This window comes from Conger conger, chromosome 15 (genome assembly GCF_963514075.1).
Source record: "Conger conger chromosome 15, fConCon1.1, whole genome shotgun sequence".
NCBI lineage: Eukaryota > Metazoa > Chordata > Actinopteri > Anguilliformes > Congridae > Conger > Conger conger.
The window spans coordinates 13,528,930-13,552,456 of NC_083774.1; the positions used below are offsets into that span (position 1 = coordinate 13,528,930).

At 41.7% G+C, this 23,527-nt stretch overlaps 2 protein-coding genes across 2 annotated transcripts; both read right to left on the bottom strand.

The window, feature by feature from the left end:
• Positions 1-1,349: 1,349 nt before the first annotated feature.
• Positions 1,350-9,739, bottom strand: chrna5 (cholinergic receptor, nicotinic, alpha 5). The gene is made up of 7 exons (XM_061221470.1): positions 9,713-9,739; positions 6,351-6,491; positions 5,812-5,856; positions 4,938-5,047; positions 4,652-4,829; positions 3,264-3,962; positions 1,350-1,767 (listed from the first exon to the last, which is right to left on the bottom strand). The coding sequence occupies exons 1-7, from the start codon at positions 9,737-9,739 to the stop codon at positions 1,609-1,611; spliced, it is 1,359 nt and encodes a 452-aa protein (XP_061077454.1). The 3' UTR covers positions 1,350-1,608.
• A 6,020-nt stretch (positions 9,740-15,759) lies between these two features.
• Positions 15,760-22,937, bottom strand: LOC133111171 (neuronal acetylcholine receptor subunit alpha-3-like). The gene is given in 8 exon segments (XM_061221331.1): positions 15,760-15,888; positions 16,239-16,371; positions 16,490-16,604; positions 16,607-17,325; positions 18,282-18,391; positions 19,834-19,878; positions 21,411-21,550; positions 22,866-22,937. Coding segments are annotated over 8 exon segments (1,452 nt in total). The 5' UTR covers positions 22,927-22,937.
• Between the last annotated feature and the right edge of the window lie 590 nt (positions 22,938-23,527).

Consider the following 23,527-nt stretch of genomic DNA (forward strand, 5'->3'; position numbering starts at 1 on the left):
ACAAAAAAAAAGAAAAATCATTATTTCCAACATGCTGTTATTGAACAAATTGTACATAAACAGCCAATCAATTTAACTGAACATCAATTTGAAAAAATACTATTCATCGCAGTTCTAGCAGTCTTTTGCGATACATTCATCTCACATGCTCATATCTCAATGACAATACGATATATTGTGTAGCCCCACCATTGAGATATTCCAATGGTCTAGCCCTGGTACTGTACATCATAAGGAGTTATGTTCACATATAATGCATATGAACTGGAGGTGAAAGAGTAGCGGCCTGCGCTATCCATCTTCTCTGGCCTTGGTGATTGAAACGTAGAGGGAAATGAGGAGTGCTGTGTAGTTGCTCATCTATCTGTGTTCCTTGTCAGACGCAGCAGGAGACTACAGGGATGAGTATCACATCAGATTTTGCTCTACGAAGTCTAGATGCAATAGGAAAGGCGTTATTGTTATTTTAGTTTTTGTAAGGCCTTTTGGTTTTAAGTTTCTGAACATCAATTACAGTTGCGGTCCTTTTCAAACTGTACATCTGCAGATGCTGGGAAGAGAGGGGTGAACGGGTTACTTCAACCTCCTGATATTAAAGAATGCTGAGGAGGCTTTGGTTACTGCTAAACAGGGAATTGCTGCATATACATATATGTATACATGTATGGTTCTACAGGCCTGGGGATTTGAGCATGCTCACTTGTGTGTCATGTGAGTTAATGTGGTTGTTCTGTAGTGAGAGAGCCGTGCTGGTCTTTTGGAGATGTTTCTCTCCAGTGCAGTACAATAACAGTACATATTTTTTTGAACATTTTCTACAACAGGTCTCCAAAGGATAATCATCTTTTTAGTGATGATCTTCCAGAGCGTGGTGACGATGAAAACTCCTTTACGAAGAACTTTGAATTCTTCTTTGGAAATTTCCTGCTGCTACATACATACACATACTTAGAAACTCTTCATTATTAATATTATTATTATTATTCTTTTCTTATAGATAAATCTAAGCAAAACATGTTCCATATGAGGTCCTCATCTGCCTCCGAGTACAAGAGAATTTTGTGTAGGTCCTCATGCTATACACATTGGAATCAGTCAATGCTAAACTTACTTCAGTGTGTCAGTTGCATAGATGCCACATGCACGCCCATACAATTCCATAAAATGGGTTTATAGATGAATTGTCGGCATGAAGAGCACCATGTTTTGTTTTTATGGAAAAGATTCTGCAAAAGGCCCAAGGCTCACGCCCAAAACTAAACACTGAAGTTTGAACTGTTATCACACTTTTACAGAAGTTAAGTTGATGAAGATTTTGCTTAAGCTGTGCTCAAAAATGACTCCCTTGAGGGCTCTGCATGCTATTTTCAACACTAAAGCATTTCCCCCTGTCAAACATTTATAAAATACAATGAAGAAAATGTGTATGTGTTTTTCCAAACCAATGTGACCAGTGAAGTGCCTTTGGAGTTTAAAAAGTGCCCTCCGTCTCTGGGCAGGCCTGCAGTTGTCCGGTGTGATGTATATATTGTCCATCACTGCTGCTGAATTCACTGGCAGTGTATATAAAATCCATGCCTGTCGTGTCATAGTCCATCATGAAAGGAATTAGCTTCCTGCGCCAGCATAGCTGGGGACGATGATGTTGGCCCACTTGTAGATCACAGGGATGAAGAGCAGGGCTGAGCCCAAGACTGAGACCAGGAGAAAGGTCCACAGAAACACACGGTCCAGCACCTGTGCCACAAACTTCCAGTCCTGTACAACCTAAAAAACAGTGAGGACTGTAAGTCAGATAGCATTAAGAGTTCATCTTTCCATTAAACAAGATCATAAATAATTACTAAGTCCTCTGAGATCAATGAAAATGTGATTAATTTGCAGCAACAATGAGTGATTCTGATGATATTTAATTCTGGTTGTGCAAAATAAGGGAATACATCCTGTAGGCCAACCTTTGCTTGGACAAAGAAATCTGTTGAGATATGCAATGACGTAGGCCTCTTTGTTTTTTGTTTATTTGTTTTAAAGATTGATGTCTTTACGTGTCTTAAGTTATCATGTCTTCAGTTCTAAAACATTATTTTATAATTCTAGTCTGCCAGTAGTTTCAGAAGCTGTGACTGAGGCCAATCTGCTGGTCAATGCAACTGATGCGAGTTGAAGGCTGGTATGTCAGGAGCCATTTTGAAAAAGCACGGTTGAGGGCTTGTTTGCGGAAAACTACCGTTTGTGTTTTTGTAATCAAAATATTTTCGTAATGCTCATGCTCTCAGATGGTTTTTCAATTATTATGTAAGTCAGTCAAATGGCCAGTTTTGCTGTCCAAGTTGCTAAGTAGAGGTGTGCTGACTAGAGCAAATGCTCTTATTCCAACATATTCAGACACACTGTCGTATTTTTCAGCATGTTACAACAGCAGTCCAAGCTCACTTACAAAATATTACTGTTCTTTGATTGATTATAGGACTATGAAGATGATGCAACTATTTTTAACTCCGTAGTTGGACAAAAATACTATAAATAGAAAATAAATAAAATGGGTAAACCAGACCAGATGTTAGCCTGCTTCACTGGTTCAATGGTGGCCTGATAATCACAGCCCGTTGGTAAGAAATCTATCAATGGATAGTTGCTACTGCATTTTAAGTCATTTTAAGTCAATAAACTATAAAACAAGTTTGTGCCTTGAGACAAACTTGAGCTTAGGCAAACCTTTGTCAATCAGGGTTAATGTTCACTGTACGTTGAAAGAAGTATTTGTGTTACTTTCATAACCCTATTATAAAGCAAATGTAGAAACACTGACCATAGTGTTGAGGGCAATAGCAAGGCTACATGTTTTGTCTTCAAAGGTACAAAAGGTCATTTCAGACTTCTAACGGTCGAGAGAGGAATAGCAGCAACAAACACCTTCAAACTACAACATTGTTCATACGTCTGTGACAATTAGAACCAATTTTCAATCAATGAGCTTGTAGTTATTGTAGTTATACAATGTTTTGGTACAGTGTTGGGCCGTCAACTATATATTTTGAAACCCAAATTTAAGGACTATAAACAAAGGCAGAGGGTGAGTCAACATGTCAGTGAGCCTTTTTCAATGATAGGAAGGGATTTACAATGGTCTTGTAACAATGTTTTAACACAAAACTCTTACCTATTGTACCTTTAAATAACATAAGATCAACAGAAAAACAGGCATATCTGGAGCAGGGATACGGGACAGCGTTATTCCAGTCTGGCGACAGCCGCTCCCTCACCTCTCGGACCTTGTTCTCCTTCAGCACGTGCTGGGTGATATAGCGGATGGACTCCAGTGCTGCCTGCAGGTTGTTCCTGGATGAGAGGAGAGGGGTCGTCTCCAAACCGGAGCCTCTCGTGTCCTTGCCAGCTCCTGCCCTGTGACCTCCGCCTGACCCCCCGGGCACCGCGTAGCGGTCCACGTGGCTGCGCATGCACAGCAGCTTGGGTAACCGGTGGAGGAAGACGCGGCGGACCCAGGGCGCCATGCTGTGATGCGTGGCCGAGGAGCGGTGGTGGATGTTTATGGCGAAGACGGTGATGACGATGGAGAGGGTGACGAAGATCATGGTGAACACCAGGTACTCCCCGATCAGTGGGATCACCTTAGAGGAGGAGGGGATGATCTCCTCGATCACCAGGAGGAAAACCGTGAGGGACACCAGGACGGAGGTGCAGAGGGTGATCTTCTCCCCGCCGTTGGAGGGCAGGTAGAAGACCAGGATAGTGAGGAAGGAGAGGCCGATGCAGGGGATGATGAGGAAGAGGGTGTAGAAGAGCGGGAGCCTACGGATGATGAAGGAGTACGTGATGGAGGGGTAGAAGCAGGAGCCATCCGTCCTCAGGCCTCGACTGCCTGTGGCGGTCACGATCTCCCATTCCCCGTTATCGAAGTAATCACGCTTGTCCACATGAAAGTCTTCCAGGAGAATGTCCACCTGTGGGGTTTAGGTTTTCTGTCATCCATCTTGTCTACCTTCATTTCAGACTTAAAGGTACAATCGGTCATTTTGGACTTCTAACAATCAAGAGAGGAATAGCAGCAACAAAAACCTTCAAACCACAAGACTGTTTATCCCTCCCCCTCTTCTCTGTAAACGAACTCACATTGAAACAACTTTGGCTGTGGTAATTAGAACCAAATTTTCAACCAATGGGCTTGAGTTATTGAATAGTTATACAATGTTTTGGGACAGAGTGTTGGGCCGTTAACTGTATATTTTGAAACCCGAATTTAAGGACTATAAACAAAGGCAGAGGGTGAGTCAACATGTCAGTGAGCCTTTTTCAATGATAGGAAGGGATTCACGATGGTCTCGTAACAATGTTTTAACACAAACATCTTACCTATTGTACCTTTAAACTCAGTCACCTTACAACCATTGCATGCTTTGTGCAGCAATGGGCCTGGACTCAGTCAATATTTGTCCTTTCATTTTTACAAGGACAGTGTAAAATGGTGAATGTTGACTGATTCCAGACTATTTTCAATATCAGGCAAGGCAAATAATAAAACAAACAGGGGGTAATGCAAACATAAGATTTATAAGCATTATTCCCAGGAACCTGCAGAAGAGTTTTCAAATGTTATTGTTCTGTATTGTACTGAAGGTACATTAGGTCCAACCTGAGAGCCGTCATAGGTCCAGGAACCAAACTTCATTGAGCAGTTCTGGAGGTCAAAGGGGAAGAAGGTGACGTCAATCGTGCAAGCCGACTTGTAATTGGCTGGAGGGGTCCAGGATATTGTGCCGTCATATTTGACTACAGCCTTCGTCACAGTGCCCTCGAAACGTCCATCTGCACTGCAGGGAGAGTGAGATATGCACAGTCATTGCCTACAACAAGACCGCCTCTCCACAAAGTGAAGACTTGCGCTTGCTTCGGTGCATTGCGGAGACTTCATGACATACTTGTCGAACAGAACGATATCGGGGATCCAGATGGAGTCAGAAGGCACTCTGATCGCAGTGATGCCCTGGTACTGGTCCGGGTCCCACCTCAGCTTCATGTCCACCCATTCCTGAACAGAAGAAGGAGGATGAATCACCAGCGATGCAACACGTTCTGCTATAGCTTTAGTCCTTGTCTTTTTACTGCACCCTCTATAAATATAGCCCAAGAAATTCCAACAATACGACAGCGAAGACAAAATGGCCTCCTGTGCTGTGTTTACTTTAAACAGTCATATGTTAAACAGGTAAAATAGGCAGCACTTCCACAGTCCTATCCTTATTGTCAATTTGCCTGCGCTGCCCACAGGAAATGATTAACGAGGAGGCAGCATGCTCACAGGAGGCCGGGGGAGTGGGCGTATGAGCAAATTGATTGCCTGTGTTGGGAAAAGGTTTGCATCGCAGATTTGTTGATAAATTGGTTTGATAGCAGAGCCCACCCCAACCTCATTAGAGGAGCTAAAGTTGGGGGGTGGTTTGGGGGAGGTGTGCCACTGTCACTTAAGACTGCGGCAGGTTTGTTATGAGTGTGTGACCCTTGACTGAACTCACAATGGACTGCTTGCTGATTGCAGGCTGCCCTGGCACGTGCATAAACCTGTCACTGGCTGCTGGGGGCAGGGTCAGAGGCACACTGATGGGCAGGCGGAGGGGGGCAGGTATAGGCAGATGGTATATGACACTGAGTAATTTGAGGTGTAAGGAAGAGTCTGAGGAAATAACAGGCAGTCGTAAGAGGCGTTTTGTTCGTCTAACCGGGTGTGTCTCAGGGTGCTATGCGTATGAATTTACGGTGTAGAATCCATGAATGTACTGCAGATAAAATGCAGACCTGTTTCATCCACACGTTTGTTGTCATGAGCTGGTTCTTCTCATCCTGTCGGCGAGAGAACGGAGAAACTGTCAGTATGCTACAACCGTGTAATCAAAATCATATGCACCGCCCACCATATAAATCCATCTGCCTCTCTGTCTCTCCACCCATCTAACCATCCGAGACTTGAGGTCTCTCACCTTTCAGACTGCTTTCCCCATATAGAAAGTATGAAAAATCACAACCTACACCATGACAGATAAATTAACATAAAGCTTTACAGTGATATGGGCAGCATTAGATTTTCACTTTCTAAGAATATACAGGAGCAGACAATACAAGTATTTGTTTTAAGTTTATTTTAAAACCCTTTTATATAGTCTGTGAACATTTCTCTTGATTTTATCGCTTCTGTTTAAAAGATAATTTGGATGAAATAACATGAAAATATAATATTACAATATAATAATAATAATAATAATAATAATAATAATAATAATAATAATAGATGTTTATGTATTTTTAAATCGTTTTGTATGTTTATTAGCATCTCTCACCACATCCACCAACTGGGAGATTGCCAGCCCAAATTTGACTCTCACTGTCCCATTGAGGTGCTCCACTGGCCTCACCCATTTGTGGTAATTTCTGAAGAGGTGTTTGAACAGTTTGTCCTCTGTCTTGGCATATGAGGACAGGTTTGGGCTTCCTGAGCAAGGAAAAGAAAACTGCATCTTTAACCCACACTGTGTCAGATTAGGATTAAAAACATTCAGCAAATAAAGACACGTTCTGTTCAGAAGAGGGAATGAATATGATATGGAACCTCCCTCTAAAAATGACAATATCACTGGTATTTATAATTCTCTTACCATTTCTATATTTTTAATTCCAAGTATGTAATGAATAGTGTGTACATTTTCTCTTCTTTCTGAACTGTTGATGATGCAGTGGCCTACGTGTATTATTACAAAATCTGGAATGGAGTTTGGAGGCAGTACTGGCTGGCATTTCTGTCTATTTATACAGGTCTACTCACGTGTCCACACTTACCTGACAAACAGGTTGAAACATTATCGGTCTAGCTCACCAAGGAGCATTGAAAGCATGTGCAGGTATTATGTCCTAACTTCGCATTTTAATTTTTTACTTTGGATGTGTATTTGCTTCTATTATACTAATCAATAATTCATAGGCTTTAATTACTGGCATATTGTCAATAACCCCATAAATCTACAAATTAACTTTAAATATATCACACCCGTGCTCTAGCCGTCATGTTCTTGGCTGGTTTTCCATTATGTCATCTGGACGGGGAAAAGAAGAAAAGATGTCTTTGTCCAAGTAATTTTCTTCTATGGGTTTAAGCTCGAAAACAGACCTGCCCAGCCCAGCAATCAATAAGTTGCTGTGCCCTAATCAATTGACCCTTGGCTTCCGGATCCAATCTGCTGAACATCAGCGTGTCACAGTTCTGAGCCATAAATACAATTATACCATATTCACTTATAACCCTGAGCCTGTTCATAGAATGTACCAAAAATATTTTAAATTTAAATGTATATTAATACATAGGGATGCAGTTCCTATGTAATTCGATGAACATAAATGTTGCCATTGCCTGTACTATTTCTACACTGTATGTGTTTTGTGAGTTAGTTATTGTCTGTGTTGTGTTTGCAGTATTAAGGTGTTCTCCTGCATACTAGAACAGCAGTGGTAATGAGGTACACAGGCGGGCATCGGGTGACCGGGAGAGCTGTCAGAAATGCTGATGGAACTACCCCTCCTTCCTTTCGCTGTCTCAGGGGAACAAGATAACCTGCTTTGTGTCCTCCACAGAAATGTGAAATGTCCTGTGTTTAATTAGCAAGGCACAGGGCCAGCTCCTCTCTGACATAAACGTGTTTCTACCTGTGCTGTGAGTCATTTCCTACTCTCCATTGGCCTGTTTGATTTCAGTTTTAATTTGATTTGGCTCTACATTTTCCCCTTTCGATTTCCCCCCCTGGAAATATTGAAAGGAGTCCAATGTATTTTATTTACTCTCAGTGCATTCAGAGCATTCATGATTGGCACCATTTGGATCTAATGCCGAAAAGTGTTTTGGTGTGGAAATAGATGATGGTCATCGGAACTCAATTGCTTGCTTGCTGGCTAGTCCGCTAGCTGGCTAGCTAGCTTACATTCATGGACTTGCTCAAGTAAAAAAGGCATTTAATAAAGAGCAAAGCACAGTGCAGGGACCTATGGCAACCTGGTTGCCATCAATCAGAAACTGACATGAAGTCCGAGCATTACGGAACAGCTGCTCTCCTGCGGGCAGTGCTGTCATGAAGCCCCTAAGGATCATAATTAATATGTGGGCCTCAGGTGGCTCAAACATGCCAGACAGTAGCCTTCAAATCCCTACGCTGGTCACGGCACAAAATTCAGCATTTTAAAGCAGAAGGTACTGGTTTCTTTATTACTTATCTTAAGATGTTTCTCAAAGTATGTGCTCTTTCTGTACGCCACCACTTAGGAAAAAATGGTTTCAGAAGTAAGGGAGGTTAAATACAATTGTCGTATCATCTGAATAGACTGATTTCCAAAGAAGTTACGGCACCTTGTGTGACAGGCAATTTATTCCTATCTCCAGTGAGATAGTTTCTGGAATATTAATCAGTTGATTTTATGTGCATCCAGCTTAGCCTGTATTGTAAATCGGTCAAGAGCCAGTGCATTTCCACCCAGGGTTAACACTCCCCTGTCATTTTCTCTGTCTGGAGATCAATAACTGCATTCCTTGATCTCTTCGGTCAATATCCTCTTTATTAGCCAATCAATCATCTCTATAGCGAGACAATTTGCTTGCCTGCAAGCTAGTATTAGCAATTCAGCAAGCAAGGTAAACTCAGTGACTAAAAGGCTGACATTACTTACAGTAGCGGTGCACATTTGCAAACACTGCTCTACCTGCTAAATGTAAAGCAATATGCCTACAGTATGTGTGTTCTCACACACAGTGACTGGCACTGACACGGTTGCAGTTCTTTAACTGAACTCTTTCAGATTTTCTGTACATTTCAGACGGCTGTGTGTTGCTGCATTACCTCCACATCAGCTATTCACAAATGCATTATTTTCCCACGGTGCTATGCAATACTGCTCTAAATTTGCCTCATGCTTATGATGGATAATAATAAGTATAATAATAATAACAATTAGTATTAGTTGTTAGTAATTACATTATGATAATATTTATAATACCATTATTATTATTATTGTTATTATAGGTATTATTATTCTTGTTGTTATTATTATTAATATTGAATCATGCTTCATTGTGAAGGGGGGGGGGGGTTCCATCAATTTGTAGCACCCAACTCTGTGATTCATGGCTGCCATTTTGTGCTAGAAGGATCTGAGGTGTAAAGTGAGGAATGAAGGAGACAATAAACAGGATGTGATGACAAACTAGATCTGAAGGATGAGTGTTATATTGTATGTTGTTAGCCTGGTGTGGACACTATTGATCATATTATCAGGTGAATGTTTCTCCTACGGTACACAGTGAGTTGCTCTCGATAAATGAATGTAATTCAATACAGTAACAATGACAACTATAATGCTATTTAGAAAAGAAAGAGAACAATATTTATGTTTTAAAATGTTAAAACAACTCGGAGTAGATTTCATTCTAATGGAATAATTATTTTAATCTTGTAGACTCACTGAACATTTTACGGTGAACTGTTCATTTTCAGTGCAAACCCAAAGTCACTTTGAACTTTTGTTTTCTGTGCGCTGCCCTCCTTGAAGCTTTCCACAGAAACAGGGCTAGCTACTTTATTTGAACAGTATTAAAATGGAAGTTTATGAACAGGCAGGAAATTAACTGACCTAGTGGGTAATCTCTGTGCGTGAGGACTGGCATGGGTAATAATGATATTATTGATAACATATCTTTATTTTCAGGGGGTGAGAGGTTGCAATGTTTAGCCGTGTATAAATTTCATGCAAACATACAGTTGCAGTAGTGTTGCACCGCATACATTGTTTTGCTCCTGTCAAATCGCCGCCTTTCCTCATACCTCTCTCTCTTACTGTTTATCTCAGTCAACACATTTGTTTCTCCATAGAGATTATGAATGCGGCTACAAGGGAATCTTCTGCAATTAAAGCCAGGCTTACTGTAGCCTACATGGCAGACCGAGTAATCGGAGCCACACAATGGTCTCACATGGTCTATTAGTAAACAGTGTCACAAGAGATTTAGCCTTCTGTTCCTGTTAAACAACGCTTTCAATGAGACATAGTCAATAAGGTGCATAAATACCATGGCCGTCGCTCAGATTCTGTTTCATCTGGTATGCGCAATGAAAATGTGTTTTGTTCAGTTCAAATGTGTTCCTTATCACGTGTCTCTGTTGCTATTCAAGAGGTCGAAACTTAAATACTTAATTACAGGTAACATAAGTCACAATTGTAATCATGCTCTCAGCGTCAGAATGCCCCCCTGAAGCTTGATATTTAACTGCTGCCAAAAGCAGCTTCAGAAGAAAGATTGATGGATTCATTCTGAATGCTGCAGACTCATTTATATCGAGACTCATTAATATTTTACATTTCATACACTGCACAGTACACAGAATCACTCTTTCTCTCTAGTCATTCATACACTCATTCTCTAATACAGACTATATGTAATACAGTGCTATACTGTGATATGCGCTGACCCATAGCATTTTCCTTTTCCATGTCCCCTTAGGGAGAGAGAGAGAGAGAGAGAGAGAGAGAGGGGGGGGGGGGGGTGAACTTACCTAGGGAGTTGCTCAGGTAACAGCAGCAGGTCAGTATAATCACAGACTCTCTCAGCATTGTATCAGCAGAGCCAGATATATATCCTTAGGCATCCATCAACAGCACAGAGCCGGAGCCAGATATGTTACTACACTACTCTCTCTCACACACACACACAACCACCTATTCTCTCTTCTTCTCTTTTTCTGCCTTGCTCCTGCTCTCTCTTGCTCCCTCTCTCTCCCTCGCTCTCTCTCTCATGCTCTCTCTCCCTCTGTCTCTCTCATATGCTGCCCGGTCTCGAGGGATGCAGTAACTGCGTCCAGCCAGCCACTGCCTATGAAGCGCTGATACTCCTTTCATCCCCACTCTTCTCCTTTTCTTCACGGGAGAAAGCTACACCCCCACGTCGCTCTCCCCTCCTTTCCCCACACTCCCCTACAGGAGCTCCACAGAGAGAGCTCCTGCAGCCAACAGCCCACAGTGCTGCAGTCCGCTCTTCTTACTGGACAGCAGGCTGGCTAGTGCTCTGAGAATGCTCTGAGACTGAACATGTACAGAGTGACAGGTCAGGTCAATGCTCAAAACATCGCCTTCCCTTCCATCTTCTGGTGTCTTGGAGAAATACCTGCTGGTGTGACGGGGTCCAAGCGCTTAAAAATACTGACTTTGAGCGAGCTGTAACCCACAATTTCTGTTGCAGAGAATAAAAAAAGGAAAGTGCCCAGCATTTGCAATACCGGCACTCTCAAATGTACCTGGTGTTTTGTAGTATAACAATATATACTCATCTTAGACTGCTGTGTGGTATACTGCCACCCCCCCCCCCCCCCCTCCTGCTATTGACCATTTTGCCTGCTATCTCAGTTAGTTTAGCCAGTCATTGATGGTATAGAGGAACGGTCATCTGCCTAACCATTTCCCTCTGCTACTATTTTCTGCTGCTCATGCAATTTTGTTTTCCGCTAAGTGAAGCAGTGAGAGGCCATAAACACAACAAGTAAGAAGTGACGTTGCATTTTTTGGAGATTTTAAACATCCGCTCCCTAGAGCATAATTCGCATAGATCTTCACAGAAATTGAAGCCATTCCAGCTGGTGTCTAAATGAACCATATTGCGTACAGATTATGTTTGATTTGATGGATTTCACCCACACAGTTGTCATAGGACAAAAATTAAAACTGTACACCAAACCCCACAAAGCCCCCCTTGTGTCTTGTATAAATTGGCCGAGGTACATCACTGTCACTGTTTTCAGATAGATAGCATTGATCTGATTGCTCCAAAGTAACCTGTCTTCTGAAGAATCATTTCCCTGTTACCTGTTCACAGTCACACCTTCAGGTTTTGAACTCAAGCAGCTGAGCATGAACAGGCATTGGGGTAGATCATATGGTCAATGATCTGACTGGGACAGATTCCAATAGACTGAGCTGTGTGCATAAGAATACGCTGAAGTGAATTAATGAGCGTATACTGAAGTTAAACAAATGCTATAACCTGATTTAATCCATTTAAACCCTTGTGTAATCTTAACATTATGTGTACTCAAAAATGACCCGCCTAAAATAAAGCAGCTTAATTGAATTTTAAACCCCAAATATATTTTGCATGAAGAAACAACCTGTCACAAACTTTGTCATCAAATTTCAAGTTCAACAAAAGATCACTTAGGGGGTTTTCTCTGCTCTTAAACATAGTGGCGGGCCATTTTTGACCCTTAAGACAACACAAGGGTTAAGCAAATGATATAGCCTGATATCAGTGTTAAGAGGGGACCCCATAAAGGTTTATAAACTTGGCCATGTGTACACTCTGGTACCTCCCTTCTCCTTACAGAGTTACTGCTGCATTGTCTTCTCTGGGAGAGCTGATGAGGATGTACATATGTTCTCCCTGCTTGGGGCAGCATAGCAGATGAGGGCACTTGAGGATGTACATATGATGTAGCTGTTCTCCCTGCTTTGGGCAGAATAGCTGATGAGGGCATTTCAGGATGTACATATGATGTAGCTGTTCGCCCTAATTGAGGCAGAATAGCTGATGAGATATTGATCATGTGGTTATCTGCACTGCCTGGTCTCAGTCACAGAAATTATGCTTAAATGGAAAACATTCACAGCAGAGTAATCGCACCAAAAGGAAATGAGCATCCCAAGCTTAAATAATGTGTGTGTCTGTGTGTGTGTGTGTGTGTGTCACTTTCAGTAATTAATGGATTACTAACCTGGTATAATTTTACTGTAGTTTTATGCGTCCTCATATGCTCTCTATTGCCCAAAGGGAAGGTGATTATAGTACAGCAACATAACCTTTCCTTACTAAGGGTTACTTTAGTTGGATCACAAAATCAGATAAGGAGCACCCTCTTGTGGTTCAAACATAGACTTTCGACAGTTAATTGAAAATGTTTCCGATATCATATCACCTCTGGACAAATTTAAGTCAGGTTGACCCTGTGTGGTACAATAGCTTTGTACATGTCAAATAAGATTCAATACATAACTGTTATCCTACAGTAAAATATTTTGCCAGAGAGTATTTTTCCCCAAGGGTCAGATAGGTCATTACACATTGTTAATATGATTCTGCAGTTAAGAGTTTTCCCTGTATCAGTATTTTGAGACAGTTTTTCCCATTTTTCAGTTAAAATGATCTCTAACTGCAATGAAGAAGGTAAGTATAACATAACATAATGGCAAGAACAGGCCATTCAGCCCTGCAATGCTCGCCTTCCAGTAGTGTGTACATACTGCTTAGTTTAGTAAAAGCTAAATAGTATCTAGCACTGTATCACCCTGGTTTTGAAAATCCCCAGTATTTCTGCCTTGAATATGTATGCCTTAGATCGAGACTAGCATATAATGTGTGTGCATATACATTTTTGTGTGTGCGTATAATCTGTTGGTTATTTGTGTGTACATATAAGTACAAAAACATATTATTATTTAGGAAATGTTTTATTTATCTAAATGCTTTGTAACATTATTACAGTATTAGCAAAGAGCATCCTATCACAGCAGGAGAAGTATTAATTGACAGATGCCAGTTTGAGGGTATCTTATTTTGACCGCTATGTAGTGGAACAGATTAACAACAGCTGGTGTAAAATCCATCTATGACCATCTTGAAATACCAGCTACCAGCTGTTTCAAAACATAGCTGCAGCTAGACATGACAATCAAAAACACAATGTTCTCTCAAACTTTTCACAAAGTGATATGAAATGCAAATGATATAAGGCTGTCCTCACCCTCTTCATCACAGTCTTGTGTTATTGATTCTAATTCAATAATCGGAAGTCCTGGGGGGGTAATACACCACAACATGAGACCAAGTCTCTCTCAGCTCAGCTGTTAATCATGTCTGCATCCTACAAGTGTCCCCAAATTCAATTTCCCTAAAATGAACAATATTGATTTGTGTCTGCGATAATGATTCTTTTCCACTCAGTGAGCTCCAGATAATTATGATGGGGCTCATTGTATCAGCCAAAATACATATTGCTCCTTAACAGAAAGACATAAGAGGAGAATCATTAGCTACCCCGGAAATATTCCCTTTCAACTGAACGTTTATTACATCTATTACTGTGCAGAATAACACCACAGAGTGGATATGACATGCCTGGGCTTGTAGCACAACATGCACAAACAATATTTATTACTGAAAACTATTCACATACGTCCAGAAATTGATACTTTTCCCCAACTCAAAATGCTATGTACTAAATACTGATATGAACTACCATTGAAATTCAACATGCATTTAAATATGCATCCAACTGCGACACCTTGCACAAGCTCTCTCTCTATCTCTCTCACTCTCCTTTCTCTGTATAAAACAGAAAGAAATGTAATTTATTGCCACTGATATCAAGTTTAATTACCTTTTTGTGATTGTCTTCTTTTATTCTGTGTGATTATACAGGGTCTTTTTAATTAAAAGGATATTGTTAGCACATATGGTTTACAAATAGTAACACTATGTAATAATCAGGATGACATCTTTCATGTTCGCATATACAGTATATACACATGTAATGTATTTGATTTTTCTTCCTGGGTGAAAACAAGGTAATGTATAGGTGGCACTCGAAACCTTGAATTATAAGTGGCACATTTCAATTGATCAGCTGTACAGTACAGTGGTGGCAAAATGAAAGGAGATTAATAACATGTATTTCATCATTGACATAGGTACAGTATTTACAATTTGTGAGTTGTGTATAAAAGAGCCCTTTGAACAAAATTATGTTCACTATGTTGCTGGATTTTTCAAGCTTTGAGTCAAAAAATATTGATACAGGATAAGGTTTATTTGTATGTGTGTGTGCATGCGTGTGGGTGCGTGTGTGTGTGTGTATACATAAACTTGGTTATTATTTCTGGTTGAAATTAGTGGTTGTCCCTCCGTCTCCTGGTGACAATGGAATAAATCTATCTAGTCTAGTAATCTATTGAACATTTCATTCATTCATTCATTAACCTAACCCGCTTATCCTGAACATGGTCGCAGGGGGGCTGGAGCCTATCCCAGCATACATTGGGGGAAAGGCAGGAATACACCCTGGACAGGTCGCCAGTCCATCGCAGGGCACACACACCATTCACTCACACACTCATACCTATGGGCAATTTACACTCTCCAATCAGCCTAACCTGCATGTCTTTGGACTGTGGGAGGAAACCGGAGTACCCGGAGGAAACCCACGCAAACATGGGGAGAACATGCAAACTCCTCACTGAGAGGCCCCGGCCGACAGGGATTCGAACCCAGGACCTCCTTGCTGTGAGGCGGCAATGCTGCCCACCGCGCCATCCGTGTCACCCTATTGAACATTTGCAAGATGAAATTTAGAAATGTGGAGGGAAACTGGCCTTGCTTTCTCTCTCGTCATGTTGGACACTGTAACCTGAAAAACCTTGAATCAACAACTTGTTTGAACATTTTGTGACATGTCTTGATTGCCACGCGCCTCAGATAAATGCCTCTTTTTTTTGAGTGCAACCTGTTTTTCTCCAAATAATTTAAAATTGTGATGGGGCACTCCACAAACTTTGGGCATATGAGTCATAATACACAAATTTCAATTAGTTAATGAGCAGTGTGAGTTTTTGATTGAGTCCATCCAGAAATGGAGCTGGCCACAGCAGCTGCAGGATGCTAGTTGGTCAGCGCTACATGTCCTCTCCGAGCAGAAGAGGCTGGAGGAAGAGGCCAGCGGTTCCCAGGATGCACACCAATATAAACACCCATAGGAAAATCCTGTCGATCACCATGGCAACATACTTCCAATCATCTTGCACCTGAAACCAAGCAACACAGAAAAAGGTGGATCACTTGTTGGTTAATTATGTGTGCATATAAGTGCAAAAACATATTATTATTAAAGAAATGTTTGATTTATTTAAATTCTTGGTAACATGTATTCCCAAGATCATATCACAGCAGGAGAAAGTATTAATTGACAGATTTTGCAGATATGCCAATTTGAGGGTATCTTATTTTCACCTGCTCCTCTATGTAGTGGAGTGGATTAATACTCTGGTGTAAAATCAGAGCTGGTTTCAAAACATAGCTGGTGCTGTTTTTTTTCCAGCAGGGCAGTGAACAATACAGTAACGATTGCTTGAACGGGACTTGTAACGGCACTTACCTCCTTGGCTTCATTCTGTCGCCTCATGTTCTCAGCGATGTATTTGACGCTTTCGATGGCTTCCCTCACCTCTGGCGAGAGGCTGGTGAGGGACAGAGGTCCCCCGTTCAGCGACTCGGAACTAGAGCGGGGGCTCCCCCCTCCGGCGAGCGCCCCGAGGCTGCCCCCACCCCCGTCCGCCGGCAGCTTGGTGGACCTCTGGAGCCGGCAGAGGTAAGGGGAGCCTCCCTTGGCCAGGTCGCCGTTGAAGCTGCTCAGCTCGGTGCTGATGAAGACCCTCTGTCGCGGCTGGGTGGCGGCGCTCACCGCCTGCTGCTGGAGGGCCTGAGGGGGGCCGGAGGAGGGCAGGCCGCAGGGCTGCAGAGAGAGGCGCCGGGAGTCCCTCACGGGCCGGGTCATGAACATCACCTTGGGGAGAAGGCCCAGGAAGACTCGCCTCACCCACTGGGGCATGGTATGCGTCTTGGGCGTGCGGTAGTGCACGTTGAGCACGAAGACGGTGATGACGATGGAGAGCGTGACGAAGATCATGGTGAAGAGCAGGTACTCGCCGATGAGCGGAATGACCAGAGAGGTGGAGGGGATGGTCTCGGTGATGACCAGCAGGAACACGGTCAGCGAGAGGAGGACGGAGATGCACAGGGTGACCTTCTCGCCGCAGTCGGAGGGCAGGTAGAAGACCAGCACGGTCAGGAAGGAGATGAGCAGGCAGGGGATGATCATGTTGATGGTGTAGAAGAGAGGGAGGCGGCGGATGTAGAGCGAGTAGGTGATGTCGGTGTAGATCTCCTCGCAGCAGTTGTACTTGATGTCGTGCTTGTATCCGGGCGCGTCGATGATCACCCACTCGCCACTTTCCCAGAAGTCCTTGAGGTTTATGGTCGAGCCGATCAGGACCAGGTCGATTTTTGCCTTGTCATAGGTCCAGGAGCCAAACTTCATGGTGCAGTTCTGGTAGTCGAAGGGAAAGTACGTGACGTCAATTTTGCAAGAGCTCTTGAAGATGGCTGGTGGGATCCAGGTGACATCTCCATTGTAGCGCAATAGGGCTTTGGTCTTATCGTCCACCTGGAAGTCTCCCACTGCACTATGGAGAAGACCAGTCAGAGAAACCAGATGAGTGAATTAGCATGTATGTATAACTAAAATATACCCAATATAACATTCACAAGCAAGCAAGGGTATGAATTTTGCTCAGCAAGGAGTAACTAAACCAGAGATAATGCAGTCAGTGAAGGAAGTCCTCCTTTGACATGGAACTGCTATGTTGGTTTAGAGGAGCTAGCAAGTGAGCCAGCAGAGACAACCTACTCAAACTCAGCCGGTTGAAACACAGTAAGCCATATGAAAATTACTTTCACACCTATGACTTTCACACCTACAGTACCTTTCAACTGCCTCACTGCACACCTTGCCCAGAGCAACTTTTGCATTTTTGCAGAATATCAAATTGATACATACTGAAGCAATGTAGGTTACAGTAAGTACCCTGCTCATGGGTGCAGCAGCAGTGTCCTATGAAGGAATCAAACCTGCAACCTTTAGGTTCCCAGTTCCCAAAACAGTATTCTACACTGCTTTGTACTACAGGTCACACGTGGGAATGTCAAGACAGAAAAATGGGAGTAACTTGCCAGGCAACCTGTGACGGAATTCCCTCATGAAATTACAATGAAAAAACCCTCCTAACTGCCTTTCTCCACTGCTACGCATTGAAACTGAATGCACACCATAGATCAGTGTGCTCAAGTGATACCGACAGATAGGCATGTGGCCGTATATCACCCGGGACATTGACCATTATTCTCAACTCCAAATGCACGATTAAGAAAAGAACCTCTATCAGTGATGGTCAGTGCTAAAATGTCACCATGGTATCTCATGATCGTGACTGTAAAGCATAATGGTAAACCTGTACGTGCCTCATCCTTGATATACGACTGTATCACTCCTGTCCTCATGATGATAACGCATCACTGAACATGGAGAGCTATGGCATCTGTCAATATGACAAGCAGCAGAAACACCTCCCAACGGACTTACTTGTTGTACAGAACAATGTCTGGTTTCCAGATCCTGTTTGAGGGCACTCGGATGAACTCCACCCCCCCGAAATCTTTGGGGTCCCATCGCAGTTTATAGTCATTCCAAATCTGGGGAGAAATGCATCATTTCTCATCTGTTGCCTTTTGTTCCAATACTAATCGCAGCAAGTTGGTGCGGGGTAAATTCCTGAAACAACTTGATTAAAATGGATCCCGGAAAAATACTCTCTAAAATATGCTTCAAGCCACAAACTATATTTATGAATATGCTAGAAGAATGGAAAGAGTTCAAAAAATAGTACTAAAAATGTCAGCTGAAAGGGCAGCCAGAAGGTGAAGATAAATTGAGCCATCCATTTAATACCCAAAGGGATGTTAAAAAGCAGCAGTGCTGTGCATCATAACTGATTTAGATATAACCATGAGGCAGGGAAATACATTTGGAGGCACCATCAGTCACAGTTACAATATACCGACTATATTCACAACAAGGTTTTGATGCATTCCTTTTATTTTCTGTTCTTAACAATCAAGTAATGAATTAATGGACTAGTGAATAGAGTCAAGAGTCAGTTCTCATAAGTACTAAAAAAAAAATTTTTTTATAAGAAAAGATTTTACAGCATAACAGAAAGGGGATTACTTGCCCATTTATGTGGATTATTGAGGACATTTGCAGGCTTGTTAATCAAGCCACATTCTTGGTGTAAATGCACCAGTCCCACCAAATATCTGCAACATTTTTTTTTTATTCAAATAAATGTAAATCAATGGCATGAAGACATAAGAATACAAATGAAGGCTCATACTTCTCTTAACGAGCTATTTGTTTCTCTAGTTATTATTTCTATTATTTGCCTATCATTATTCCCATCTATTCTAATCTTGAAGAGATCTCCCTCAACTGACCAGCAAGTGGCAGTATATCAAGAAATGAATCCTAAATAGAAGCTATGGAAGCAGCAGTGTATTATTTAGTAACATGTGCAGTCAATTTACATGCAAACAGTACGCCATCAGGTTAAATCAAGCAACATTTGCAACAGCTGCCTAATACTAGATTTACACTGCTGTTGTCTCTGCAATTTTGACTTCTGAGATGTTGGCATACTGGAGATGTTTTTTTTTGCTCTATTTTGCAGTTAGATAGTGATAGTTTGATTATATCAGGGGAATAAGCTGGGGGAAAGGCAATAAAATCATAAGGATTGTTTCTTTGTAAATAAATATCATGATTTACACATTTCAACCAAAAAGTATTCCTTGTGATATCTGTAGTAAGAAGTCATTGTAACATATTACATACATGCTGAAAAAAACAAACTTATTATTCAGTAGTATAAGTAGTATTGAATTCAAAATGTACGTACATGTTCCTCACTGCAGAATTGTACTTATGACAAACACTGGGGTCAGTGCTGTAAGAACCGTTTATGAACTATTAAAGGGTAAAAATGTGTATTCAGATTAATGCACAACACACTAGATAGATTTATACCCAGAAGGTCCATAATTTTGTCTGGCAATTTCAAGCTGAGAGAATAACGTACATGTCTCAGCCAGAGGTTGGTCTCCATGATCTGATTGACTTCATCCTGCAAAAACAAATAATTAAGTAAATACAGAAATGTTATTCTACAAATGCACTGTTCAGTATCAGCAATATTTTATGGTTAAGAAGTATGGTACCAGAAGCAATAACTCCCTTTAATATCTTTCTTACATATTAGACCTCAGCTGTGAGGTCACAGGTAGGCAACGTGCTTGGAGAATAAGCTGCTGGATGCATACTGTCATAGGTCAAAATGGCGGGCACCTGCCTACCAGAGCAGCTGAGGGTGGGAGAAATGCAAAAATATTTGTGTGGTTGAAGATGTCATGTCCGTCATCTCTGGATCTTGGTCAAAGCTCTCAAAGAAGTGCAGGGAGTGTGGCAGCTAAGTATGTGGAGGAATCATAAAAGCCTATTTTACGAGCATGTCCAAGCATGCTCTGTGGCATAATGCTATATTCTATGTCACTGTTGATGGCTTTCCAAATGAACAAAGAAGCAATATTTCTTCTGGAAGTTAATAGAAATGCTTACTGATGGTTATAGTACATGCAAGCTTGTAGATGTAGAACGTAATGCCTCTAAGCACTTCCTTCTCTCCCATAAGCCATAAAACCTGTAGATTAACTGTACCTGCACATTGTGCACATTAAAACAGGAGTACATAACTGAAGTGGAAAAAATTCTGCAGTATCTGAGAAGCTTAATTAGGTGAATCTGTGACTGTATTAATACCACTCCCCATAAAGCTTAGGCTCCATGTAATCCCTTCTGAAGTTAACCTCTCATGAGCAGAAGGGATCCTGTGATACAGCAACTTTTCTGTTCCGAAATCAACCTTCAGATCCGTGGCCACAACAAGATAACCATCTGTGAGCACTGAGGGATGGGAGCCAGGAAAGCCAGTGACCTGATGTCTTTCATCTTCTCTTGTCAGATAACACACCCACGCACAGTAACAAATCCCAGCGAATCTCGGGAGGTCAGTGTGCCAAAGCTCCCTATATTAAAGGGCCAAGTTAACTTCACCCTGCGTGCATAAGGAATTTTGCGTTGCCCAGCGGACAGAATTCAGTCATTCTCTGCACCTTTCCCTGAAATCAGGGCTCGGTGGATCCAGAATATACCGACCCAGCTCTTCTGCACGCTTTCCCTGTTCACCAGGAGCATCTTTGTCACTGTAAATCAACGCCCATTCATTTAAGGAAATGCAACGGGCTGAGGGAAGCATTCTGCCCAATGGTTTATTTATGGAATGATTTGTTCCCCCTGTCGGGGCCACATTGTGTGAAATACAACGCTGTCCAAGAGGGGCTGGCGTTCACATCAGCGGGGAACACAGGGAAATGGAGGGACTGACACTGGTGTGCTGGAGAGAGAGAGAGAGGGAGAGAGAGATAAAGAGAGAGAGAGACACAGAGACAGAGAGAGAGGGAGAAAGAGGGAGAGAGACACAGATAGAGACACAGAGAGACAGAGAGAGGGAGAGAGAGAGACAGAGAGAGGGAGAGGGAGAGACAGAGAGAGAGAGAGAGAGAGAGAGAGACTGACTGTGATCTCAGTCTCCACACTCACCACTTTCACCAGCTGAGACATGGACACCTCAAACTGCACGATGACGGGGTCGGTCACGTTCTCCACTGGCCGGATGTACTGGTTGTACTTGGAGAAGATGACTGAAAACAGCTTGTGCTCTGCTTCAGAGCTGGAGACTCCTGAAAGTAGAAAGGTGGGCTTCGCACGTGAGGTCACTTTATGTGAGAGTATTCTAATGAGAATGTGCTCAACTGAAAGTAGTTCAATTCTCCAGGAGTCTGTACTTCTGTGCTGCTAACCCCTTTATTCTCAGGGAATGACTGATGCAAACAAAAACAATAACCAAATGATAGTTTGGTGATTCCACAATTGGGATGCCATAACTGATATTAAATGTACAAATATGCATATAAAGTAAAGGACAAAGTAAAGCGTCCTATACAACAACCGACAAGTTTCATATAAACAGCTTAAAACATTAGATAAGCCTACCTGCATCTAGAAAACAGCATTTTCGCTTGTCCCAGTATACTGTTAACTAAGCTTATACATCGATACATAATTATGAAAATCGTCTAAAGAATGTTATTTTTGCATTATTGTGTGAGTCCACTTCATGTCTCATGCTTGAAAGGTCTTTTCATGAGTTATTCATCATAGGTTATGAAAACTTTACATTTTATTTGCGTTCCATAATATGCACTCAACCCGGGAGCGCGAAATGATACAAAATGTTATATTTTTCAAGACTTATAAGGGCTAAATGGCACCCTAACCGGGGAATCACCCAGTAAACGGTTATTTTAATATTAAATTCTTTACAAAAGTCAGGTTTTCAGTTTTCATCCCCTAAAATAAAAACTCTGTTATGAAATAACTCAAAATAAAGAATACCAACGACGCTGGGGAACAAAATGACTACTGATTTTAAAGAAGCATATGCTGGCAGTACCCGCTTGGAGTGCATGTTCTGCTCGGTTTAATTTTATTTACGGCAAATAAACCACTAAAAATGAACACTGAATTTGAGGGGAAATATATTGAATAAAGGTAACACATGAATTCTCAAATAGCTAAAACAATATTTGATGAGTCTACACGTAGCCTATTTGGTCATTCAGAAGGGCATGAGCATGTGGAGAAAAATGAGAAACAACCTGTAAACAACCACAGTTTTAGACAATCTATTTTTAGTGCAACTTAGGTGATTCACCAAAAATAGTTATAATAATAAAAAATGTTATTATTATTATTATTATTATTATTATTAGTAGTAGTAGTAGTAGTAGTAGTAGTAGTAGTAGTTGCTGTCATTTTTATCAATACTTAATTGTTAAATATTCATTGTTACGCCGCACCACCGTAATAACCGCCATCGCATCTGCATCATCATTGTTAGGATGAAGTAGAGAACGATGTGTCAGTTTGCTTTCTAAGTGTGGAAAACATTCATAATTATCTATCCAGTAGCACAACAATACGAAGTCTACTTACCGGACAAAATAGAAAGAAGAAATGCACAAAACTCGAAAATCGTTAGACTCGGTGGTTTCATTGTATGATCCGTAAAATTCCGTTCTCAGCAGTGAATCCTCAGTCCGTCTGGGTACCAAAGGGGAACAAGAGAACGTGGAAAATTGCGAGAGAGTGGGGAAAGAAACGCTAGGAAACACTGTGTGCGCCGGTGGGAGAGCAAGAAGATGTGGATGGAGAGCGAGCAACCAGGGTAGTCAATCACGGAGGAGGGGGGACTGACTTCCCGGACTCTGACGGGAAGCCGGACCGCCAGGCAATTACAGAAACGGGGGTATTTAATGTTGAAATGTTTATATTGAGGTTGAACATAACGAGTCAGATTGTTGACTCTTTGGTAAACTATTATATACTTCAAACATTGCTGTTTAATCTTTCAAGATTAATGGCCATTTTACGTGTATAGCCTCCATAGCCTACACTGCTAGAGTCCCAAAACGGTACTCTTAAATTAATTAAACGTAGCCTATAGGCTATTCCATTGCAGTGTTACAATGGGCCTAAGGTCTGCTATAAAGACATCACATAAGGACTCTGCATGTTAAAAGAACATTCATTTTTTAAATCATTCTCTCCTGGGAATCGTCGATAAATAGGTCTATTTCTCTTTGGAGGTCAAATCC